Genomic DNA, 19,676 nt, shown 5'->3' with positions numbered 1-19,676 from the left:
CCAGGCCACCCTGCAGCGGGAGGGTTAACAGGTCCCAAGAGTCTCTATCCTGACTGCCCGCCCATGCCAAAGAGACCAGTAGGGACCTCAGAGATTTGAAGAACTGCCGAGTGAGGGGGATCGGAAAATTCACAAATAGGTACAGGAATTTTGGTAATATTACCATTTTGGCCAGAGCAATCCTGCCAGCAAGCGATAGAGGCAGTTTAGACCTCACTTTGACTTTATCCTCTAACCATGTGACCGCACAACCATAGTTTAATCTCCACACCTCCTGCGTGTCCCGACTTATCCAGATCCCTAGGTATTTAACCTCATCCACCTCCCATCTAACAGGGAATTCCGATGTCACGGGTGGGGTGTTGTCCGTCAATGGAAAAACCACCGACTTGGCCCAATTAATAAAAACACCAGACAATCCTCCAAAGCATATGAATTCTCTCAAAAGGGGATCAAGGTTCTCCTCTGGATTAGTGATGTAAAGTGTAACATCATCTGCATAGAGTGAAATGAGCAAGCTTCTAGAGCTGAATCCAATGCCCCTTGCGGTATGATGTTGCTGGATGAGGACCGCCAGTGGCTCCATCGCAATTGCGAAGAGCAAGGGGGACAGCGGGCATCCCTGTCTTGTGCGCCACGAAATTGGAAATGGATCAGAAAGCAGGCCATTTACCTGTATGCATGCGCTAGGTAATGTGTATAGCAGCCGAATGCTCTGTATAAACAGCGGGCTAAATCCCATACTACCCAGAATCGCAAATAGGTACGGCCATTTGAGCGTATCGAACGCCTTAGTGGCATCTAAGAATACAACCGCAGCTCTCACGTCAGGGTGTAGATAATGTAACACCGAGAAAACAGTCCTTAAATTATGGGAAGTGGACCCCTTCGAAATAAATCCCAATTGGTCAGGAAGGGACACCCTCGACAACAGAGGCTGCAATCGATTGGCAACAAGCTTAGCCAGGATCTTGACGTCCACGTTTATCATGGACAATGGCTGGTAGGAATCCTCTGGATTACCGGGCGTGAGGAGAGTAATGATAACCGCCTCTCTCATGGATGGTGGCAATTTCCTCCCCCTCCAATGCCTCCTCGTAGACCACCAGTAGTCGGGGTGCTAATTCGTCAACATAAGCTTTATAAAAGGCAGAGGTCAGCCCGTCCGGTCCCGGGGCCTTACCCAGGGGCAAGCTTTTAATCACTTGTGCTACATCTGCCACTGTATACGGGAGGTCCATATATGTTCTATGATTATTATTGAACCAAACTAGAGCCACAGACTCTAGGAAGTCCTTTAGCTCCACAGTATGTGTACCTTGCCTTGTGGTATATAAGCTAGTATAGTATGTAGAAAACTCTGGGCCTCGAACAAGCGTTCCCCCCGGGGTCCAGACAGCATGGATAAATGTGACCGATCTAGACATCCGAAGCAGCCCAGCTAATGTACGCCCTGGTCTATCCCCTTCACCATACCTACGTGCCTCCACATATTTCCCCCAAAACTTTACTTCTCTTTGAGCTTCTTCCGCAAATTCCAGCAGTTTATCTTTCAGAGTTTTCATGATGCCAGGCTCGTTTGTAGAAAAATATTGTTCCTTAAGCTGTCTGATTTGGGATTCCAGGACTAGCAGCGTGCCCCGGAGAGCCTTCAACACTCCCGCTTGACGAGCGATACATTGGCCCCTGATTACCACTTTAAATGCCTCCCAGAGAGAGGCTTCAGTTGTTACTGAGCCCACATTATTATCAAAATAGTCGACAATGTCCGCCCTAATTTCTTCTTTAAAGGCGTTATCCATCAAGGCATGTGGCGGTAGGCGCCACACAAAGGCCCGCGGACGTGACCCGGGGAGGGATAGCGGCAATAAACCAGGGGCGTGGTCTTATAGGGTACGCGGCAAGTGGGAAACCACCGTAGTCCATGCAGCCACATCCCTAGAGACCAGCCAGTTGTCCAAGTGGGACCAAGCTCTATGATGGTCAGACATACACGTGCCCTCCCGCACCAGGGTGTGCCTGTCACGCCAGATGTCCACTAACCGACCCTCCGCAACAATGTTCTGCAGAGCGGCAGTAGCAGCTGGGTGTAGCGAGCGGGCTGAGCCCTTCCTATCCATAGCATCGTTCAGGATTGCATTATAGTCCCCGCCAGATAATATTATGTCACAGCCAGTCATTACAATTCTAAACCATATGTCCTGAAAAAATTCGGGAGAGTCAGTGTTTGGACCATAAATGGCCACCAGTACCATTGAGATCTCTCCTAACACCCCGTGTAGCAGGACAAATCGCCCCTTGGGATCCCTGTACGCCCTGCCCTCATGCCAATCTAACCCCTTCCTCACCAACACTGCCACCCCTCTAGCATAGTTGGAATAAATGGCTGAATATACATGCCCCCACCTGCTATGCTGCAACCTCTGCAATGGTACAACATTTAAATGTGTCTCTTGCAATAAACAGATATCAATATTATGTCTAGATAGGTGTGCATGAACAAGTCTGGCTTTCCTGCCATCATTCAACCCTCTGATGTTCCACGTTAAGAAATTTAGAGTTACAGCGTGAGTCTAACAATACTGGACCAATTATTGCGGTGTAAACCACCAAGTCAGCTTAACATAGGCTGTGAGTGCAAACCAGCGTCCAGTGATCATACCGGCATTAAACGAAGTAAGAACCCCTAACCTCCACCCACCACCCACTCCAACCCCCCAATCAGGTTGTAGAAGACCCCCCCAAACAGCCAAAGGCATTACAGTCATTCATAGGAAAAAGGGACACTCCCCATGGGGGCGTAGTGGCTCCAGCAATTTCCTCTGCTCGCACAGCGTGGCTCGGAGTTCTGCAGCATGCATTACAGGCCCATCCCAATGACCCCAATGAACCTGAGTGCCAAAGTGCCATATATACTAAAGCCCATATCAGGATATACATAGGTTACCACTCGCGTGGACATCCCGAAATCTCAGTCTTAAGATGCTGTGGGACAGAGACAGTTAAATCAATCATTATCACTGAGATGGCCAGAACCAGATGCCCCGGCTCCACAAGAGTCTCTAGCCGCCTTTCCTCCAACATGTTTTGCAATTTTCAAAGCAGATTTCGCATCAGTAAAATAGTGCGCCGTTTCATCATGTGAGACTTTCAGTTTGACAGGGTAAAGCAAAGAATAAGGCATTTGCGCCTGTAGAAGGATGCGGTTGGCCGGTAGGAACTCCCGCCTCGCCGCCTGCACCGCCGGCGTGAAGTCTGGATAAAATGAGATGGTATTACCTCCATGCGTCACCTGCCCCTTTTCCCTCGCTGCACGCAGAATGGTGTCTCGATCCTGGTAGTTCAAAAGCTTGGCCAAGATCAAACGAGGCGGCGCTCCAAACAGAGGCTTAGGGCCCAAGGATCTATGCACTCTTTCAACCACAAATGCAGGTGATAAATGGGGATCAAACAGCTCATGCAGGAGGTCTGAGACAAAGGTCTCCATTTTGGTCATAGCAGTTGTTTCCGGAATTCCCGTAATGCGCAGGTTGTTCCTGCGTGACCTCGCTTCTAAATCGTCGTTCTTGGCCCTAATGACCCCCAAGAGTTTGTCCATATGTAACAACTGCTCATTGGTCTCCAACTGAAATTCGTGGAAGTCAGTTTGTCGGTTTTCTAGGATGTCCAGGCGAGTTTCATGCACTGCCACTTGGATTTTGACTGAGTCCAGCTGTGCAGACAGGCCATCCAGCTTGAAATCAATGGTACATAAACTTGAGCGCATTTCCAGCATGAGGGTACGGAGGTCCTCCCCTCGATCCTCCACCCATGAGTCCTGATGGTCAGCTGAGTGGGCATCCAAGGGAGACTCAGTTTGGCATGTGGATCGCTTATCAAAAGTAATCTTTGCCTGCTTCACGTTTGGATTACCCATGATGAAGAAAACAGACAGCTTAGAATGCTCCACTTGAGATGGGCGGCACAAGGTACCCAAGCGCTCCACTCCGTCGGCGTAACGGCGACCCCTTCAATGAGCAGGCAAGACCACGCCGCTATCCTGCGCAAACTTCACCCAGCATGGCCGGCAGCCCTCCTCAGTAGCGACACTCAGCAGCGCACCCACGCAAGCAGCCAATGCTCAGGCAATGAATGAATATCTAAGCGTAGCTGTGCAAGATATCAGGAGCAGTGGGGCACGGGGGTCAAACCAGCCGCACAAGCATCTTCGCCCACCAGCGCACAGAGCAGGCACTCCCCGCACACCCTCATCCACCAGCAGCTCTAAGGTTCGCTTGTACATCCAGCAGACGCCAGCACCAGCATCGGGCAACCCACCCCGGTGCGTGTCATTCAGAGCAGCCCGGCAGCAGAGGCATGGAGGAACTCCTTGCCAAATAATAAGCAACACATGCCACCCACCAGGTCACAGCTAGTCAAAGGGGGGATGAGGCAACAAGGCAGCACAGCAAGCTCCAGGTAGGTCCACAGTAAAGTCTATAAGGCAACTGAGATCCACACCAACACTGTCCAGGGCTCCGTGTCAGGGAGAGGAACCTCCTCACCTCCCCTCAAGGGTAATCAGTAGCCTCCATCCTCACCCCCTGACATCAGCTCAGGACCCATACCAGGCGCACACAGGGGCGTCCATCCGCTCCTTCATAAATGGTACTAGGCTCTCCCCCCACAGGAGCTTGTCAGGGCCACCACACCCTCTCCTCGACAGCAGGCAGAGCTTTGCCACAGATCAGTACACTGACTCACCCCTCCGCGCCGTGCACCATCAGCGATGTTTCAATAGGGATCAGCGGGAGAGGGACAGGATAAGGATGCCAATTCAAAGAACCGCCCGCGACCCGCTCCGGGTGCACAGCGGGCCAGCTCTCAAGATGGCGTCGGCCGTCCCCTCCGCGTAACGACTCCAATTCCAGTGGCGCTCGGATACACTGCGGCGAGTCGAGTTCCCCTCTCAGGCCACGGAAGTCTCCCCATCTCTGAAAATTGCTCCCGTACCATCACCTGGCGCATTGTAGCGGGCTCCATACACTTTATCGGGACGTGGGACTGTGAGGAGGAGGTGTGTCGCTGTTAAGTGGTGTTGGTGGTTGCAAGGTGCCCTGAGACACGTGTGTATATTCTTCTCTGTTCTCGGCATGCGACGTGCAACTCACCCCTCGCTTGTGGCGTGAGATATCTCGGTTCCACCCTTTCTCTCGTGATTTCTTTTTCAGCAAAATGTGGGCTACTTTCGCTGTTTTTTTATCTACTATTTCACTTATCAAGAGGCTGAGGAAGTCAGAAAGTTTTTTGGTGCCCCATGTACCCCTGAGCATGCCGTCTTGTGGTGTCCAAGGTTGGGGCTTACTGCTTTCTCCGGATGCTGTATGTGAGGCCTTATACGTTGGTTAATTGCTAGGCCTGATGAGGGGGGGAGCGCATTCTGCGTTCTACTCTCGCCCTGGGGCTGTGATGGACTTTAAGGCACCCTTTCTCCTTCAGGTCACATCTATTTCAGTGTGTTGGGATCTGTGATTCCTGGCCTGTGGCTGTGGACTTCTAACTATTGAGCATGCTCCCTTTTGCTGTTTTGGAAGTTTGAGAAAAGTTTCCATTGTCAGCATTCCGTCCATCATTTGTTTGCTGTAACACTTTTCGCTAAAGTGGGATGGGTATGCCCAGACGTGGGTCCCTTGCTCACTGTGCCACTGGATTCAAGCTAGCCTGGCTGAAGAAGGGTGACATACCCTGAAACTGGTCCCAGGATGGTTGTTTCCGGTCCAGGGAGGACCTGGCCTGGCAGTTCGATCTGGACTGTTCCCATGGGACACAGGGTCAAGACTGATTTGCATATGGCTGGGTACAAACTGGGGTGGCGTAGTGGGCAAAAAAACGATGGATTTAACCCAGATTGTTTGACTGGGAGTGAATGTTTGCACTGTCAGCATTCCGTCCATCATTTGTTTGCTGTAACACTTTTCGCCCTAAGTGGGATTGGTATGCCCAGACATGGGTCCCTTTCTCACTGTGCCACTGGATTCAAGCTAGCCTGGCTGAAGAAGTATGACATACGCTGAAACCGGTCCCAGGATGCTTGTTTCCGGTCCAGGGAGGACCTGGCCTGGCAGTTCGGTCGGGACTGTTCCCATGGGGCATAGGGTCAAGACTGATTTGCATATGGCTGGGTCCAAACTGGGGTGGCATAGTGGGTAAAAGAACAATGGATTTAACCCGGATCGTTGGGGTGTTGAGGCAGCTGCCAGACCTCCCTGTAGCTGAATGTAAGGTGCATTTGGGTTTCCCTGGGCCTGAGGTTGTGGATAATATTTTGTGGTGGCTGGCCCTGGCCCATTGATCTCTATTCATGGAATGCTTTTGACCAACATCTGTCTGTCAAGTGGCCTATCATGTAGCAATAGTAACATTCCCTAGGGCCTTGTTGCTGCCAACCTCACTGGCCTCTGCTGCTATAGCTAGGTTGAAATCCTCTGGGGTTTTGCATTGGATCTCTTTTTAGGATGGTGCCATTTGCATGCTCACGGCCAACGCGGCCCCCTCATACTTTTTCAATTTCTTTTGGATTAATTTAGTAGTGTCTTTCTGGGCTTGCTCCTGTTTTTCTTTATCCTTCTCTTGATTCTTTTTGTGGTAATGCAATATATGGGATTGCTTCTCCCTCTAGGGTTTGGTGTTCATCCCAACCATGCTGTCCCATCTGCTTTGTATCTCGTTGGGCAGCCCCTTTATGAGAATATTGTAAAAGCATGTGACTTGTGGGCCTGTATCAGTACACATCTGTCCTGTCTCTTGTCCCCATGGTTCCCACAACCTATCCCGGAAAAATCAGCTATCATCTCACCTGGCTTCATAGTCTCCGCCATTAACCCTACTATACCAGAACGGTCAGGGAACATCTCTTTCAGGGCGTTAAATATTCGGTGCCTGTATGAATTGAATGCAGCCCATCATGCTCAGTGTTTGTCAGCTTAATTGTTGGGATACGAGCTCATGCAAACACTGTGTTAGTCTGCTGTCCGATAAGACTACTTAGCAGACTTTGGATATCGCCTATTGCTAGGTTTACTTCCGCAGTGTTAAAATATGAAATCCATTTCCCCGCTCCATCCAGCAATGCGGTAACTTTGACCTTAGCCCTTCCTTATCTGGCATATAGATGGTCCCTGAGATGCCATTCGTTAGAAGTGGGTAAAGTTTTTCCTTTGGGTTAGTCTACTGGTTTCTACCTAACATGGCGTTCCCATCTTTTTAAGCATTTCCTGCATGTAGAGGAGGTTCCACTTGGGATCTCCTCTTCCATGCCGGATGCAGTCTTCTGCTATGGCAATGTCCTCTGTTTTGAAGGATCCCTCCTTCGGCCAAGGCCTATCATACAAGTCTTTTCCCTCAGTCCAGTGAGCTAACAGGTGGTAGAATAGCTGTGCAAAGGTGTTGCCTTCCTCTCTGGCCACTATACCTCTTGCGGGTTAGTCTATATATTTGTGTGGAGCCATCCTGTTTTTTTATTCTTGGTTGGATCAGTACCAGGCTCCCTTGTTCTCTTATTTGCTAGCTTAGCCCCTCTCCTACGTTGAACATGTTTTAATCTAATTCTATCTTTGACTCTTCCTCGATCAGTGCTCTATGCCTACCCCCACTCATCTCCTGTGGGGGCCATGCTGCTCTGTTTTCTTGCTTTGCTTCCTGGGTTCAAGCTCATTCTCTCTCCCTCCTTGGCTCGTGCCTTTCTTCCCCATTTCATCGAGGTTGCCTCCTTCTCTCTGAGCTATTCTCTGTTCTTTTTGGTTGCGCTTTGTCCTCAAATTTGTTCTCTGTTGTTTCCTCGGCTACCTGAGCAACTCCTGTAGCTCCGCCCTCACCATTGCATCCTGGAGGACTGGGGCCCCTTCCTCATTCCCACTTTCTGAATCACTGTCTAGAACTGCTACAAAACTCCATGCCACTTGTTTAGTTAACCTAGACCAGTGGGAGTGCTTGTTCTCCACGCCACTGGGGTTCTATATGGTTGGGCATGATGGACAGGGGGGTTGAACTTCTGAGAACCCTCTCACCGGACTAGGGTTGTGCTGGAATTGCCTGGGCATGATGGCCTGTTAATCTCTCATGCCTGGGCCTAATTGTTCATTGTTCGGTAGGTGCCCGCCATCTTCTTCAACTGGCGGACTGTAGTTTCCTAATGCAGGGATCGCGAGCAAGAGCGCCTTCTTACCTGCATGTGGTGGGGGAGGTGCTGATGCTGTGTTTGCTATCTGTAGTGCAGGACTGTTGATCTGTGCTTCCTCGAAGATGTTCCATAGCTCCAATAATGCCTCTCTCCTGTTTTTATTTTTGCCTGTGTATTTGGTTTGTGTGTGTGTTCTCATGTGTTCAATTATGTTAGTGCCAACAGTTCCCTCCTTTGGCAAGGGAAATATATCTACCTCTGTGTGTAGGTGCCAATCTTGGCAAAACTTTGGTTTTTGATCCAATCATGGGGAGAGGGGTTACTGCTTCTAATTATGTAACTACAAGCTCAGCGCTATCTACAGATCCATCAGCAATTTAACATGAACATTTCATAAACACAAATAACGATGCATATGAAGGGTTGCAACATGGGATTTATCAAGAAAAACAGTATGTGAACGACATTGACTCTTCGCATCAAATACAGTTTCTAAGAAATAGCAGCATTTTCATATCAAACATTGGGTCATCCACAAAAGCACAATTTACAGTAATTAACAGCATCACAGCATCACACATATACCTTACTTCAATCTCAATAATAAAAAAAAACTGACAGAGAAAAAAGGATGACTGATCCCATAGCCCGCTCCTAGCATATGCTATCCTGTGACCAGGGAAAGCTCTGCGCGTTACACAGCACTAAGTGATCCTGATAAATTGTCAATATCGGCTCCGGCACAAAGATAATAACAATAGTTTGCAGAAAAAAAGGGAATAAATCGAGAACCACAGGCCCCTCTTGGCCAAGCACAAGTTACACATAATCACCCAGGCCCAAATCTTTTTCATAAAATGTCTGAATCTCACTCTGTATCACACCTAGGAGCTAAGAGTACCATTTCTGTCACGCCCAGCAGTCCACGCATTACGGCTTTTCAATACCCAGTGGGAAAAGTGTACCATCTGTGTTATACCCAGCGGTCAAAGCATACCCGCTGTGTCACGCCCAGCAGAAAAAGCATACCATCTGTTTTACGCCCTGAGGTCCAAGAGACCAACACCTCTCACTTCTTTCAGATACCAATGGTTTGAGAAACTGGTGGCACTGAGAAAACCTTTAAAACTAAAAAATAAGATTGAGGTGTCAACCCTGACAATAAATATAATAAATATTCACCTTTCCTAATGTACTATCGAAAAAAAGTGACTTCCACGGCATCGCCTCCATGACTCAGCTAGGACATTTAAAATAGGTAATAGTTCAGATTTCTGGCAGCAGCTGGGTATTCAGGTTATCTTTTTATGCTACTCCATAGTTTGCCATACGCCTCTGTGATGACTGCTTCAGGATGGACCTTCGCACAGTGGATTAAGCAGAATTTCCACTCAATTATGGTATCTGGTCACCTTGTTGCATAAATTTGAATCAGTCCAGAGGGGTGCTGTTCCTTTGACTGCAGTCAGGTTTGAGGTACCAATTAGCTCCTGGCTGTCTCCCCAAAACATTGCTTGAAGATGAGTTACCTTGAAAAAGCAAGAGGTGTTTGGTAAGCCTGGGGGGTGGTTGCCGAGTTCCTCGTAGTTGAACTCCGCAAAGTGCAAAAAAACTCTTCATCTCTATGCGGAGTTCTGCGAGCAGCGGAGTGCGTTAGATAAATACCGTTCACAGTGATTTTCAGTGCCAGTGCTTGTCTGCACTGTGCAATCATTGCAAACGCCACCATGCATAGCGCAAGCGAGAGCTGCTTCCTTTCAGCAGCTCGAGTAGATTTTTACTTGAGCGGCAACTTTCTCAACACGAACTGAGGGTTTCTCAATGCAAGCAGTTGCGACGATATGCGACCACTCGCGATGAGAATTCTGGACGCCCGGGTCGAGAAATCTTGCCGGGATGTTGATTTTCCACGTATGCCAACTTGATGTTGACGATCACGAACGAGGAAAAATCTTGCATGGATATTCAATTATAATGTAGAGACTGTTGGTATTTGAATAGCAGTACCTTAGGAGGGGGTTCCTGGTGTCATGGCAGTTCCTGTCAATTGCTTTTACAGTTTGTTGCAAGACTCTGTCAACATGACAGAGACACACACAAAAAATTATTCTTTTTCATTTTCAAAAAGTAAATTCCAACGCGGGATTTTCTTTATTAAAATAAAAATAAAAATAAAAATGTTCCCCTTGCCATGGGAGTCCTCTATCATGGCAAGGGGAGCATTTAGCAGTTTTTACTTGCCAGGGTTTTCGTGGCAGTGACAGGCAGGGCGAACACCTCTATTTTAGCCCATCTAAATCAGGTGGGTGCTGTCTCTAATGACTCTTACTCCACTGGGCCTACAATGGGGTTTAATACATCAGAGACAAAGTGCTCTCCACTGTGAAAAAAATTATCTTCTGCCGGCTTAAAAATTAGGCGAGGCACAATGATCTTCACATTACTCCATCACCATTGCAACAGAGTTTGCTTAGCATCAAGACATAAATCTGATCCTAAGTCCAAAGGTAGAAATTTGACTAGGTGAAGTTGGCAAAAGTATCCAGCTGGCGAGAGGACTTCCCTCTGCATGAAATTCAAATGTTCATGCTTTTGACTTTTTTTTCTGCCAATGCCAATGGCTTCACCTGGACTTCAATGCCTATCTAATGATCTTGCGCTCTCCTCAGATAAACCTTGCTGCCTTGCCCAGCAGAAGGATTTTTTTTCCTTTTGAGACTAAAGACAGTTTATATTTTGGTGAACAGCATGCTGTTCTATAAATGGAGTAGATTGCTCTGCCCCCTTGGTGGAGTGACCACCCGTAGAGGTTATAAATGACTGCCAGGCTGGGGGTCATTTATAATTAACTGAAAGGAACTGCCTTCATGGAGGATCCTGTCAGAGCTCTTTGCTGTCTGGTGCAGGGCTCCATTAACATGATGGAGCTTTCCACCAAATGGTTTACTTTTTTATTTTCAAAAAGAAAATCCAGAAACAGGAATTACCTTTTGAAAAGAAAAGGAAAATGACCCCCTTCACCTCGGGAGTCATCTCCTATGGTGAGGGGAGCATTATTCCTTTTTTACAGTTCCTCAAGTTCCTCAGTTCTTCAATGCCAGTTCCTCAATGCCAGGATGTGCTTGGTGGTATAGTCACCACCATAGCCAAACCTATTGTCCGCCCTCATATAAATAGGGTGGGAGCATTATTCCTTTTTTACAGTTCCTCAAGTTCCTCAGTTCCTCAATGCCAGTTCCTCAATGCCAGGATGTGATGGTGGTGTAGTCACCACCATAGCCAAACCTATTGTCCGCCCTCATATAAATAGGGTGGGTGGGTAATTATCTTGGCAGTAAGCATACTATTCTGTCCCCTACAAACATACCCCCTGTCAATATTTGAAATAAGTAGCAATACGCTAAAAAAAAAAAAATATTCTAAAATAGCCTACCAATAACTAACACAATCAACATTCTTCACAACAATATTCAAAGCAGACATTACATTCTCATACCTGCAATTGTCTGCATCACGATATTCTAGTAACAATACTTGTGATTTTTTAGAGACAATATTGAAGCTGTACCATTATTTTGATTAGTGCAGACTGTTGTATTTTGATGCTGCACCTAACCTCATATAACAGCATTCTTTTGTGTATTGACAAATATTTATTTTTTAAATGTATATTTGAATGCATTAACATCTCAAGTTTGTGTGGTCTTTTACATTGGCAGGTGCATTTAATGCGCAATGCAGGTGATGAAGTTACACTTACTGTACAGTATCTTCGAGAAGCTCCATCATTTCTGAAGCTCCCTTTAGGTAAGAACATCGTAGAAGCAATTCCATTAGCAATTATTGTGTTTAATCACATGAAAGATTATAAATAAAATGAGCAAATCAATTCTCAAAAATGGTCAACGAAAGGCAGTGAATGCCTTTTCTACATTTTACAAGAAGGTGAACCTACAAAGTTTTCTTTTAAAAAAAAAAAAAAAAAAGAAGAAGTAACATTCCTGCAAACACTATGATTTGCTGGGTTTCATCACAAAAACAAATGTGTGTGAAAAAGCTCCAATAAATTATTGTGTGGGGAGACATGATTTCACCTGCAGATAAAGTTTTGTCAAGTTGAGTAAATGGCAGTAATGTAGTTTATCATCATCACACAATTTTGTTATTGATAATATATTTCACATGGCTTTAGTCATATATAACAACTCTTGATATGGGGATATTTTGAGAAAATATGGTTTTCAGGGAAGTGAAGCCAGAAATTAATTAGTGAAAAATAAATGTCGCCAAAAATACATTTAATCAGCAATCCATCATCTTTTGTAAATCCGGTGTGCAATGTCCTCATAAAACAGGCAAAAGTATACTAGCTGTCATTGTAAAGCAGAATATTTTTGTAAATCAGATAATTTTACAGTTGTTCGTGATAATCTCTATACCTCATAGACTGTTCTGTTTGGCACAATGCGAGGATTTGGACAGAAAAACTGAATAAAGTGACATCCTCTAATATAGGATGAAAATTGCAGGTGTGATGAATACATACACATTACAGTGCTCTATGAAGCAATCATGTGATGTCAGACATTAGCATTCAAACATATGCTTTCATACCTATGTATTTAAATTTAAAACGTATTCACATAAGCCTTTTTTAAGCACCCAAGCTACTCTTTGCACAATTCTGTGGCTGAATGTATTCACTGGTTCTATGTATTTTGTCTGAAGATCTCCACACCGATGGCGGTGACCTCCACAAAGATGCAGAAAGTTATTATTAGCACTTTTAAGTTTCTAAGTTCTGCTAAAGTAGTTTCTAATACCTCATTTGAGAATCCTAAATCGACATCTAGGTGTAAATCTGCATAAAGAAATTGATAATTCCATCTATGGGGAGAGTTACACCAAGGTGTTGGCACAGACTTACACACGACGAAATGTACACATACAAAGTTGACTTTTTGAGTATGTCCCCATATTTATAGGAACGTTTGTCAAATTTGATGGATTCCAATGTTGAAGAGATGAGATTAAAGAGCTGTTTTAAGTATTTGTAGGGAAGGGATGTGCCTGACACCAGGCGGCAGGGTATTCCAGCTAATGCAGTGGAGCCTGCTAAGTAAGAAGAAGCCTGATGGAGCACTAGATGGGTTTAATACCTGCAGAGGTAAACATGAGCACAATGTGCAAGCTGGAGATTAATATATCATGGAGTCAGTGAAATAGAGCATGCAGGAGATATCAAGCGCTGATTTGTTGGTCAAGATCAGAAGCTTTGTCTCTACTCTTCGTTTTAAAATAATTTTATGACATTCCTGATTTTATGTTTTAAACTTCATTTTATGAATTTGTGAGTAGGGCTTTGTGGGAATTATGCTTTTCCATTTTCCGGGACCGGAAGTCCGGGCCGGCAGTTACTTCCTGTTTTCCACCACTCAACAACTAGAGATGCCATTTTAGCTCAGTGCGCACTCTACTTGTCGGAGCGACTGGCCCTTACAAATATTCGTGCTGCGCGGATGTGTCTCTGGTGCACCGAAGGCGCGCCTAAGGCTAGCCCGTCTGCACCCTTCAGTGTCCCGGCAGCAACCAGCGCCAGCCAAGCTGCCTCTTTTTCTTGGACCCTACAACCCCTCAAGCTTGCAGCCGCAATGATCTCCGGCGTCCACACCCTTGTCACCATTCTAGAAGGTGAGAGATACTAGAGTCCCCCCGTGTGTAATGAATGCAGTTTCAATTAGCACCTAGACTTAGACGCACCACGGGACTTTGTGACTACTCCAAGTGGTAGTAGGAGGGGGTCCAAATTTAATGCAGCATTACTTAATACTCTCTCCCTAGGTAGACACCACAAGGACATCTTTGATCTCCTTTCCGATACTCAGGTCAATTTATTATTCATTACCGAGACCTGGCTCAATGACTCCTCCAATCCTATCATTGAGATGGCAATACCCGCGGGATATAAGATCTCCTGGGCTGATCGCAAAGTCGGGACGGGTGGTGGTGTTGTGGTTATCTATATGGATAAGTGGGCCTTCCGCCGTAATTAGTCTTCTCAGCTACGTGAGGGTGAAGTCCTTGACTTCAGTATCATTATTCCCCCTCACACCTCTCTGGTTGTAACATTGGTCTATAGCCCCCCTGGGCCTGCCAAGATTTTTTTCAAAAACCTGGCGGATGCTATTATTCCCCGGGCTCTGCAGTTTCTGGGTGATCTCAATATTCACCTGGACAAAGACTAAGCTGGGGACCCCAGGGAATTTACTGATTCTCTTAGCCTTGCTCAGGTCACGCAATGGGTCAGGGCTCGGACACACTCAGGGGGCATATTCTTGATTCCATTTGTTCCAACTTCCCCATTGCGGTGGAGGATCCTCTACCGGTGCTATGGTCTGATCATTTTCTGTCTTATTTCTTCTGGGTCCTGGGAGGCAATATCCCTCCTAGCCATGCTGGCCGAGGCGCGGTCTTTGTCAAAATTGACCCAATATCGCTTAGCGGTGCTCTAGCTGAGTACAGACCAGCACCTTTCCGATGATTTGGAGGCTGCTTTGGAGAGCTTCAACAGCTGGATAAAAAAGACTGTGGATCATCTTTCCCCTACAGTCCCTGGTAAACTTACCAGAGATTCCCCTTCCAAGCCGTGGTTTTTGCAGGAGCCTAAACAAAAAAAACAACACTGTAAAAAATTAGAACGCCAGTGGTGGTGGGATTACTGCCCCTCGGCGAAGCTTAACCTTAGGAAAGCCCAGAAGCTGTACTATACCTCTATCAGTCAGGCCAAAAGCCTATATTATGCAGACCACATTGATCTAGCCAGGAACAACTCCAAATGTTTGTTTTCGATTGTCCAGAGCTTCATTGCCCCCAGAGCTGAATCCACCATACTTCCCTCATCCAATGCCTGGTGTGAGGAACTATCAAATTTCTTTATTGATAAAATTCGCTCTATTCAGGCATCCTTCACTCCTGGCTATCACCTTACGGTCAGGTCCTCGTCCCCGGAGGTGCCGCATGCTGAGTCTCCCTCACTGATGGCATTCTCATCCATCGATCTCCCTGAGTCCTTGAGGGTCCTTAAGGCCTTGAAGTCAAGCTCCCCGACTGATCCCTGTGCAGCCAGACTTCTGACTTCAGTCGCAGAGATGGTGAACCCAGAAGTAAACAGACTCATCAATCTGTACCTTCAGGAGGCCTATGTTCCCTCAGCAAGGCAGCAGGCCAAGATTCTGCCCCTTCTAAAAAAAACTTTATTGGATCCTCTGAACCCAGCTAACTACCGCCCTATTTCCCTTCTTCCTATCATAGCGAAAGCTTGCAAGAAAGTGGTTAACAAACAACTTACCAACTTCGTCGAGGGTGCCGGACTTCTTCACCCAGCTCAATCAGGGTTCAGAGCCTCCTATAGCACTGGGGGACCACTGGATTAAAGAGGGATGAATTCCCCATCTTAAAATGCGCCACAGGGCGTGTTTGCACAGTATCACCTCAGGCCCCGCCCCCTACCTTCACCACTGTGCAAACGTGCCACGTGGTGCATTTTAAGTTGGGGGATTAAGTCCCCTTGAATCCTGAGGTCCCCTGGCGGCCAACTAGGCCACCAGGTACCTCCAGTATGCGCCACAGAGCTGCGTTGCAGAGAGGTGTAAAAAGGGGCATGGCCTCATTATACCTCTCTGCAACGCAGCCCCCTGGCGCCTACTGGAGGTTCCAGGTAGGCTAGTTGGCCCCCAGGGACCCCCAGTATTCAAGGAGAATTAGTTTCCCCTCTGCAAATGCACCAGGGGGCGCGTTTGCAGAGTGGTGTAAGGAGGGGGCATGGCCTCCGGCGGATCCCGGTCTTTTTTTTCTTCTTTTTTTTAGAAGGGGGGCTGTGTAGCCCCCCTTCCTTTTTCATTTTTTTGCCCCAAATTTTCATTTATGAAAAAAAAATCGGGAAGGGGGCCGGGGGGCCCCCCTCCCGAGGCCATAAATTGCCCCGGGGACCACATCCCCCGGGGCATGGCCCTTTTAATAAAAATGTTTTCATTTTTTATGGAGGGGGCTGGGTAGCCCCCCTCCTCTGGCCACTTTAAGGCCCCGTTGACCCCATCCACAGGGGCCGGCCATTTTTTTTGTTTTAAAAAAAAAAAAATTGGGGAGGGGGTCGCGTGGCCCCCCTCCCCGGCCACTCATGGCCCCGGGGACCCCATCTTCCAGGGGCCTGGCCGCCGTTGGTGTCGTGGGGGGGTCCCCAATCCCCCCACAGTCCTAGCCGGCTCCCCGCGTCCTGCAGGAGTCGGCATTGTTTTTCCACATGGGGATCAGCTAACATGCTGCTTCCCATGTGGAAAAGCAATCAGCTTTGCTTCATTGAAGCGATAGCAGGTTTCCCTGCTCTCGCTTCAATGAAGCAAAGCTGTTGGCAATGACAGGGCACCCCGGGACACTGCAGGAGCCGGCCCTGGGGGTGGTGGTCCCCAGGGCATATTCAAGGCTCCAGGAGGGGGGCCATTGAAAAGTTGCCCCGGGGGGTGGCGGTCCCGGGGCTGGGGGGGCCTGAGAGCTCCTATCCCAAATTATTTCAAGCCCCAGGGGGTGGTGGTCCCCGGGGCTGGGGGGCTGCGAGCCCCCCCACCCATTTTCAAGAAGCCCTGGGGGGTGATGGCCCCTGGGGCTGCGGGGGGGCCGTGAGCCCCTGCGCTGATACTATCTTCGAGCCCCGGGGTGGCGGTCCCGGGGCAGTGTGGGGGGATTGGGACCCCCCACACTTCTATTTTTAATTCTGCCCCTGGGATTTGGCCCCCCCAGGAGCCAATTACCAAAGAAGCGCGGGAGTCCCGCGCTTTTTTTTTATTTTCGGCCGAAATTCGCACTGGGTGCGCAAATCTCGCTGATTTTTTAAAAAAAAAAATGCTTTTTTTGGGCCCTGGGGGTCCTTGTGGGACACCTTGAGCAGGCCTAGGGGGTCAGGGTGTTTCTACCCTGCCCCCTTTTCGCGTTTTTCACATTTGTTTTTTAGGTTTCTTGTGCCTCGGTTCTACCGAGACACAAGATGGCTGCCAACACTTCCTGATTTGGAGTGTTGACAGCCAATTAGAATACAGCTCGTGCTCGGGAGGGTGCGGGGAGGGTGCGCAGATCCTCCGAGGCCATAGATATATATGTACGTTTACCTCTAATTTTCTCAGGAACTACTGAACGGATTTACACCATTTAAGCCAAAGGCACGAGTCTGAACTGAGGACTACCTCTTTGCCAAATTTGGTGTAATTCCGTTCAGCAGTTCGGGCTGTAGCTGCGTCAAAAGGTCCTATGGGAAAATGCATGGGGAAAACATGTTTTGGGACCCCCTTTTTTCTCGACTCCCGCTTGACGAATCACCGTGAAATTTTCAGGATAAGAGCGGAGCAGAGCTGGCCAAAAGTCTGGAAAATTTTGCAAAGATTCGTCAATCGGCGCCACCGTTATTCCAAATAGAATGTTGCGGATTTCCAATGGAAAATAGGTCCTAACTATATCTACCTACTGGCGATCGCCAGTAGGTTATATATATATATATCTATTATCTACTGGCGGTCGCCAGTAGATAGTTATAGTTAGGACCTATTTTCCATAGGAAATCCGCAACATTCTATTGGGAATATCTTTGGCGCCGATTGACGAATCTTCGCGAAATTCTCCAAACCTTTGGACATCCCCGCTCATCTCCTACCCTGAAAGTTTTGCAGTGATCCGTGAAGCGGGGGCCGAGAAAAAATGGGGGTCCCAAAAAGCGTTTTCCCTATGCAATTTCCCATAGGATCTGTTGTCGCAGCTACAGCCCGAACCGCTGAACGGAATGACACCAAATTTGGCAAAGAGGTAGTCCTCAGTTCGGACTCGTGCCTTTTGCATATTTGGTGTGAATCTGTTCAGTAGTTCCTGAGAAAATTAGGGTAAAATAGTTAGTGATATCTATGGCCGTGGAGGATCCGCGGACCGTACCCGCAGCGTAAGCACACCCTCCCAGAATGGAGCGCGCACCCTCCCAATCGCGCGCTGAATGCTAATTGGCTGTCGAGCGTCTCTCTACTTTCGAAACCAGGAACTGTTGGCGGCCATTTTCTGCATCGGTAGAAGCGAGGCTGAAGATGGAAGGGGAATAAGTGTGTAAAAGATATAAAGGGGGCCGAGTGTAAATACTCTGACCCTCTAGATCTGCTTAGGGGGTCCCAAAAGGACCCCCTGTGGCCCCCCTTTTTGAAAAAAAAAAAACGGCGAAATGCGCGCACGGTGCGCGCATCCTATCGCGTTGGATGCACGGATTCTCTCGTGGTGGGTGCGCGGGTCCACAGCGACGTTTTTTGAAAAACGACAAGAAATCATTGGTTGTATAACAACTTTCTACACTGAAAGGTAGGGTGTATATTTTTGTTTTTTAAAGGTATGATTGTTATTGGTTAACAAAAAACAGATTTTATATATGATAATCTGAAAAGTCAAGCACACTTCCTGTCTTGTGTAGGAACATTGTGTGCTGAACTTGTGACCTGTGAGCTCAGTGCAGTGTTCCATGACCTGTTTCTACGGTAACAGGCAGAAGGCAGATTGGGGGAAGGGTTAAAATGTATTTCAGTTGGAAAGGGTTGAAATGTTTAACCAATAGAAATGTGTGTTTGCTTTTGAGTTTATGTGCGAAAGATTGTGATTTGATGTTTACATGTATATGTGTGGAAAATGAAAGGGAAACTTTTTCATTCTTTGCTTTTGCTGAGAGGTGCACAGTGCAGAGATTCTGTAAAAAAAAAACAATGCTGAGTGATTGATATACTCCTTAATCTACAAAAGAACTTGAAAGATGAGTTATTTAATTGTGAGGGGATGTATGTAGACTATTTTGATTTTAATCAGACTAATGTATTTTTCCTGCTAAAGTGTAGGGAGTACTTTTTTTCTCTACAATGTGTGTGCATGTAGAAACCATTCTGTGATTGGCATTTGTGTTTTTCATGTGTTTGTAGACAGATAACTGTGCAGTTTTTATATTTTGGTAGAATTAGAAACAAGTCATTGTTTATGAATTTGTGAAATGAGTTATGTTATGTTTCCATACTAAAATGTAGTACTACTTCTAGATGAAGAAATGTGTTTTGATATAGTGCAAGAGATAGTGTTGTTTGTCTAGAATCACACAGTGAGTCTGTGTGCATTTGGGAACCACTGTGAGAGAAGCCTTTGGTAACATCGTGTATTTGCTGACAGATAACTGTTTTAAAACCAGTCAGGTTGTCAAGTTTTAGTAGCATTAGAAGACAGTTATGGCTTATGCTTTCATTAAATGAGTCAGGCATTGACAGTAAATCGTGAAATATGTAGATTGTGTGCAGTTCCCTTACCACTTGCACTGTAGTGAATGAGTTTTGGTAAACTCATAGGGATAGTGGTGCTTGTCTAGAATCACACTGTGAGTTAGTGTGTATTTGGGAACAGTGTGAGAGAATCATTTGGTAACATCATGTATTTGCTGACAGATAACTGTTTTAAAATCTGTCAT

General features: G+C 46.9%; 1 protein-coding gene across 1 annotated transcript in view; it reads left to right on the top strand.

Annotated features, from left to right (window-relative positions):
• Positions 1 to 19,676, top strand: part of SNTG2 (syntrophin gamma 2) — a 1,181,343-nt gene that overhangs the window by 319,030 nt on the left and 842,637 nt on the right. The window contains exon 5 of the mRNA XM_085609593.1: positions 11,878 to 11,965. Within this exon, the coding sequence (XP_085465719.1) occupies positions 11,878 to 11,965 (88 nt within the window). The remainder of the gene's footprint in view (positions 1 to 11,877; positions 11,966 to 19,676) is intronic.

The sequence above is a fragment of the Triturus cristatus genome, chromosome 6 (assembly GCF_964204655.1).
Source record: "Triturus cristatus chromosome 6, aTriCri1.1, whole genome shotgun sequence".
Classification (NCBI taxonomy): domain Eukaryota; kingdom Metazoa; phylum Chordata; class Amphibia; order Caudata; family Salamandridae; genus Triturus; species Triturus cristatus.
The sequence above is the reverse complement of the archived record's forward strand: the minus strand, read 5'-3'. Positions and strand labels throughout refer to the sequence as shown.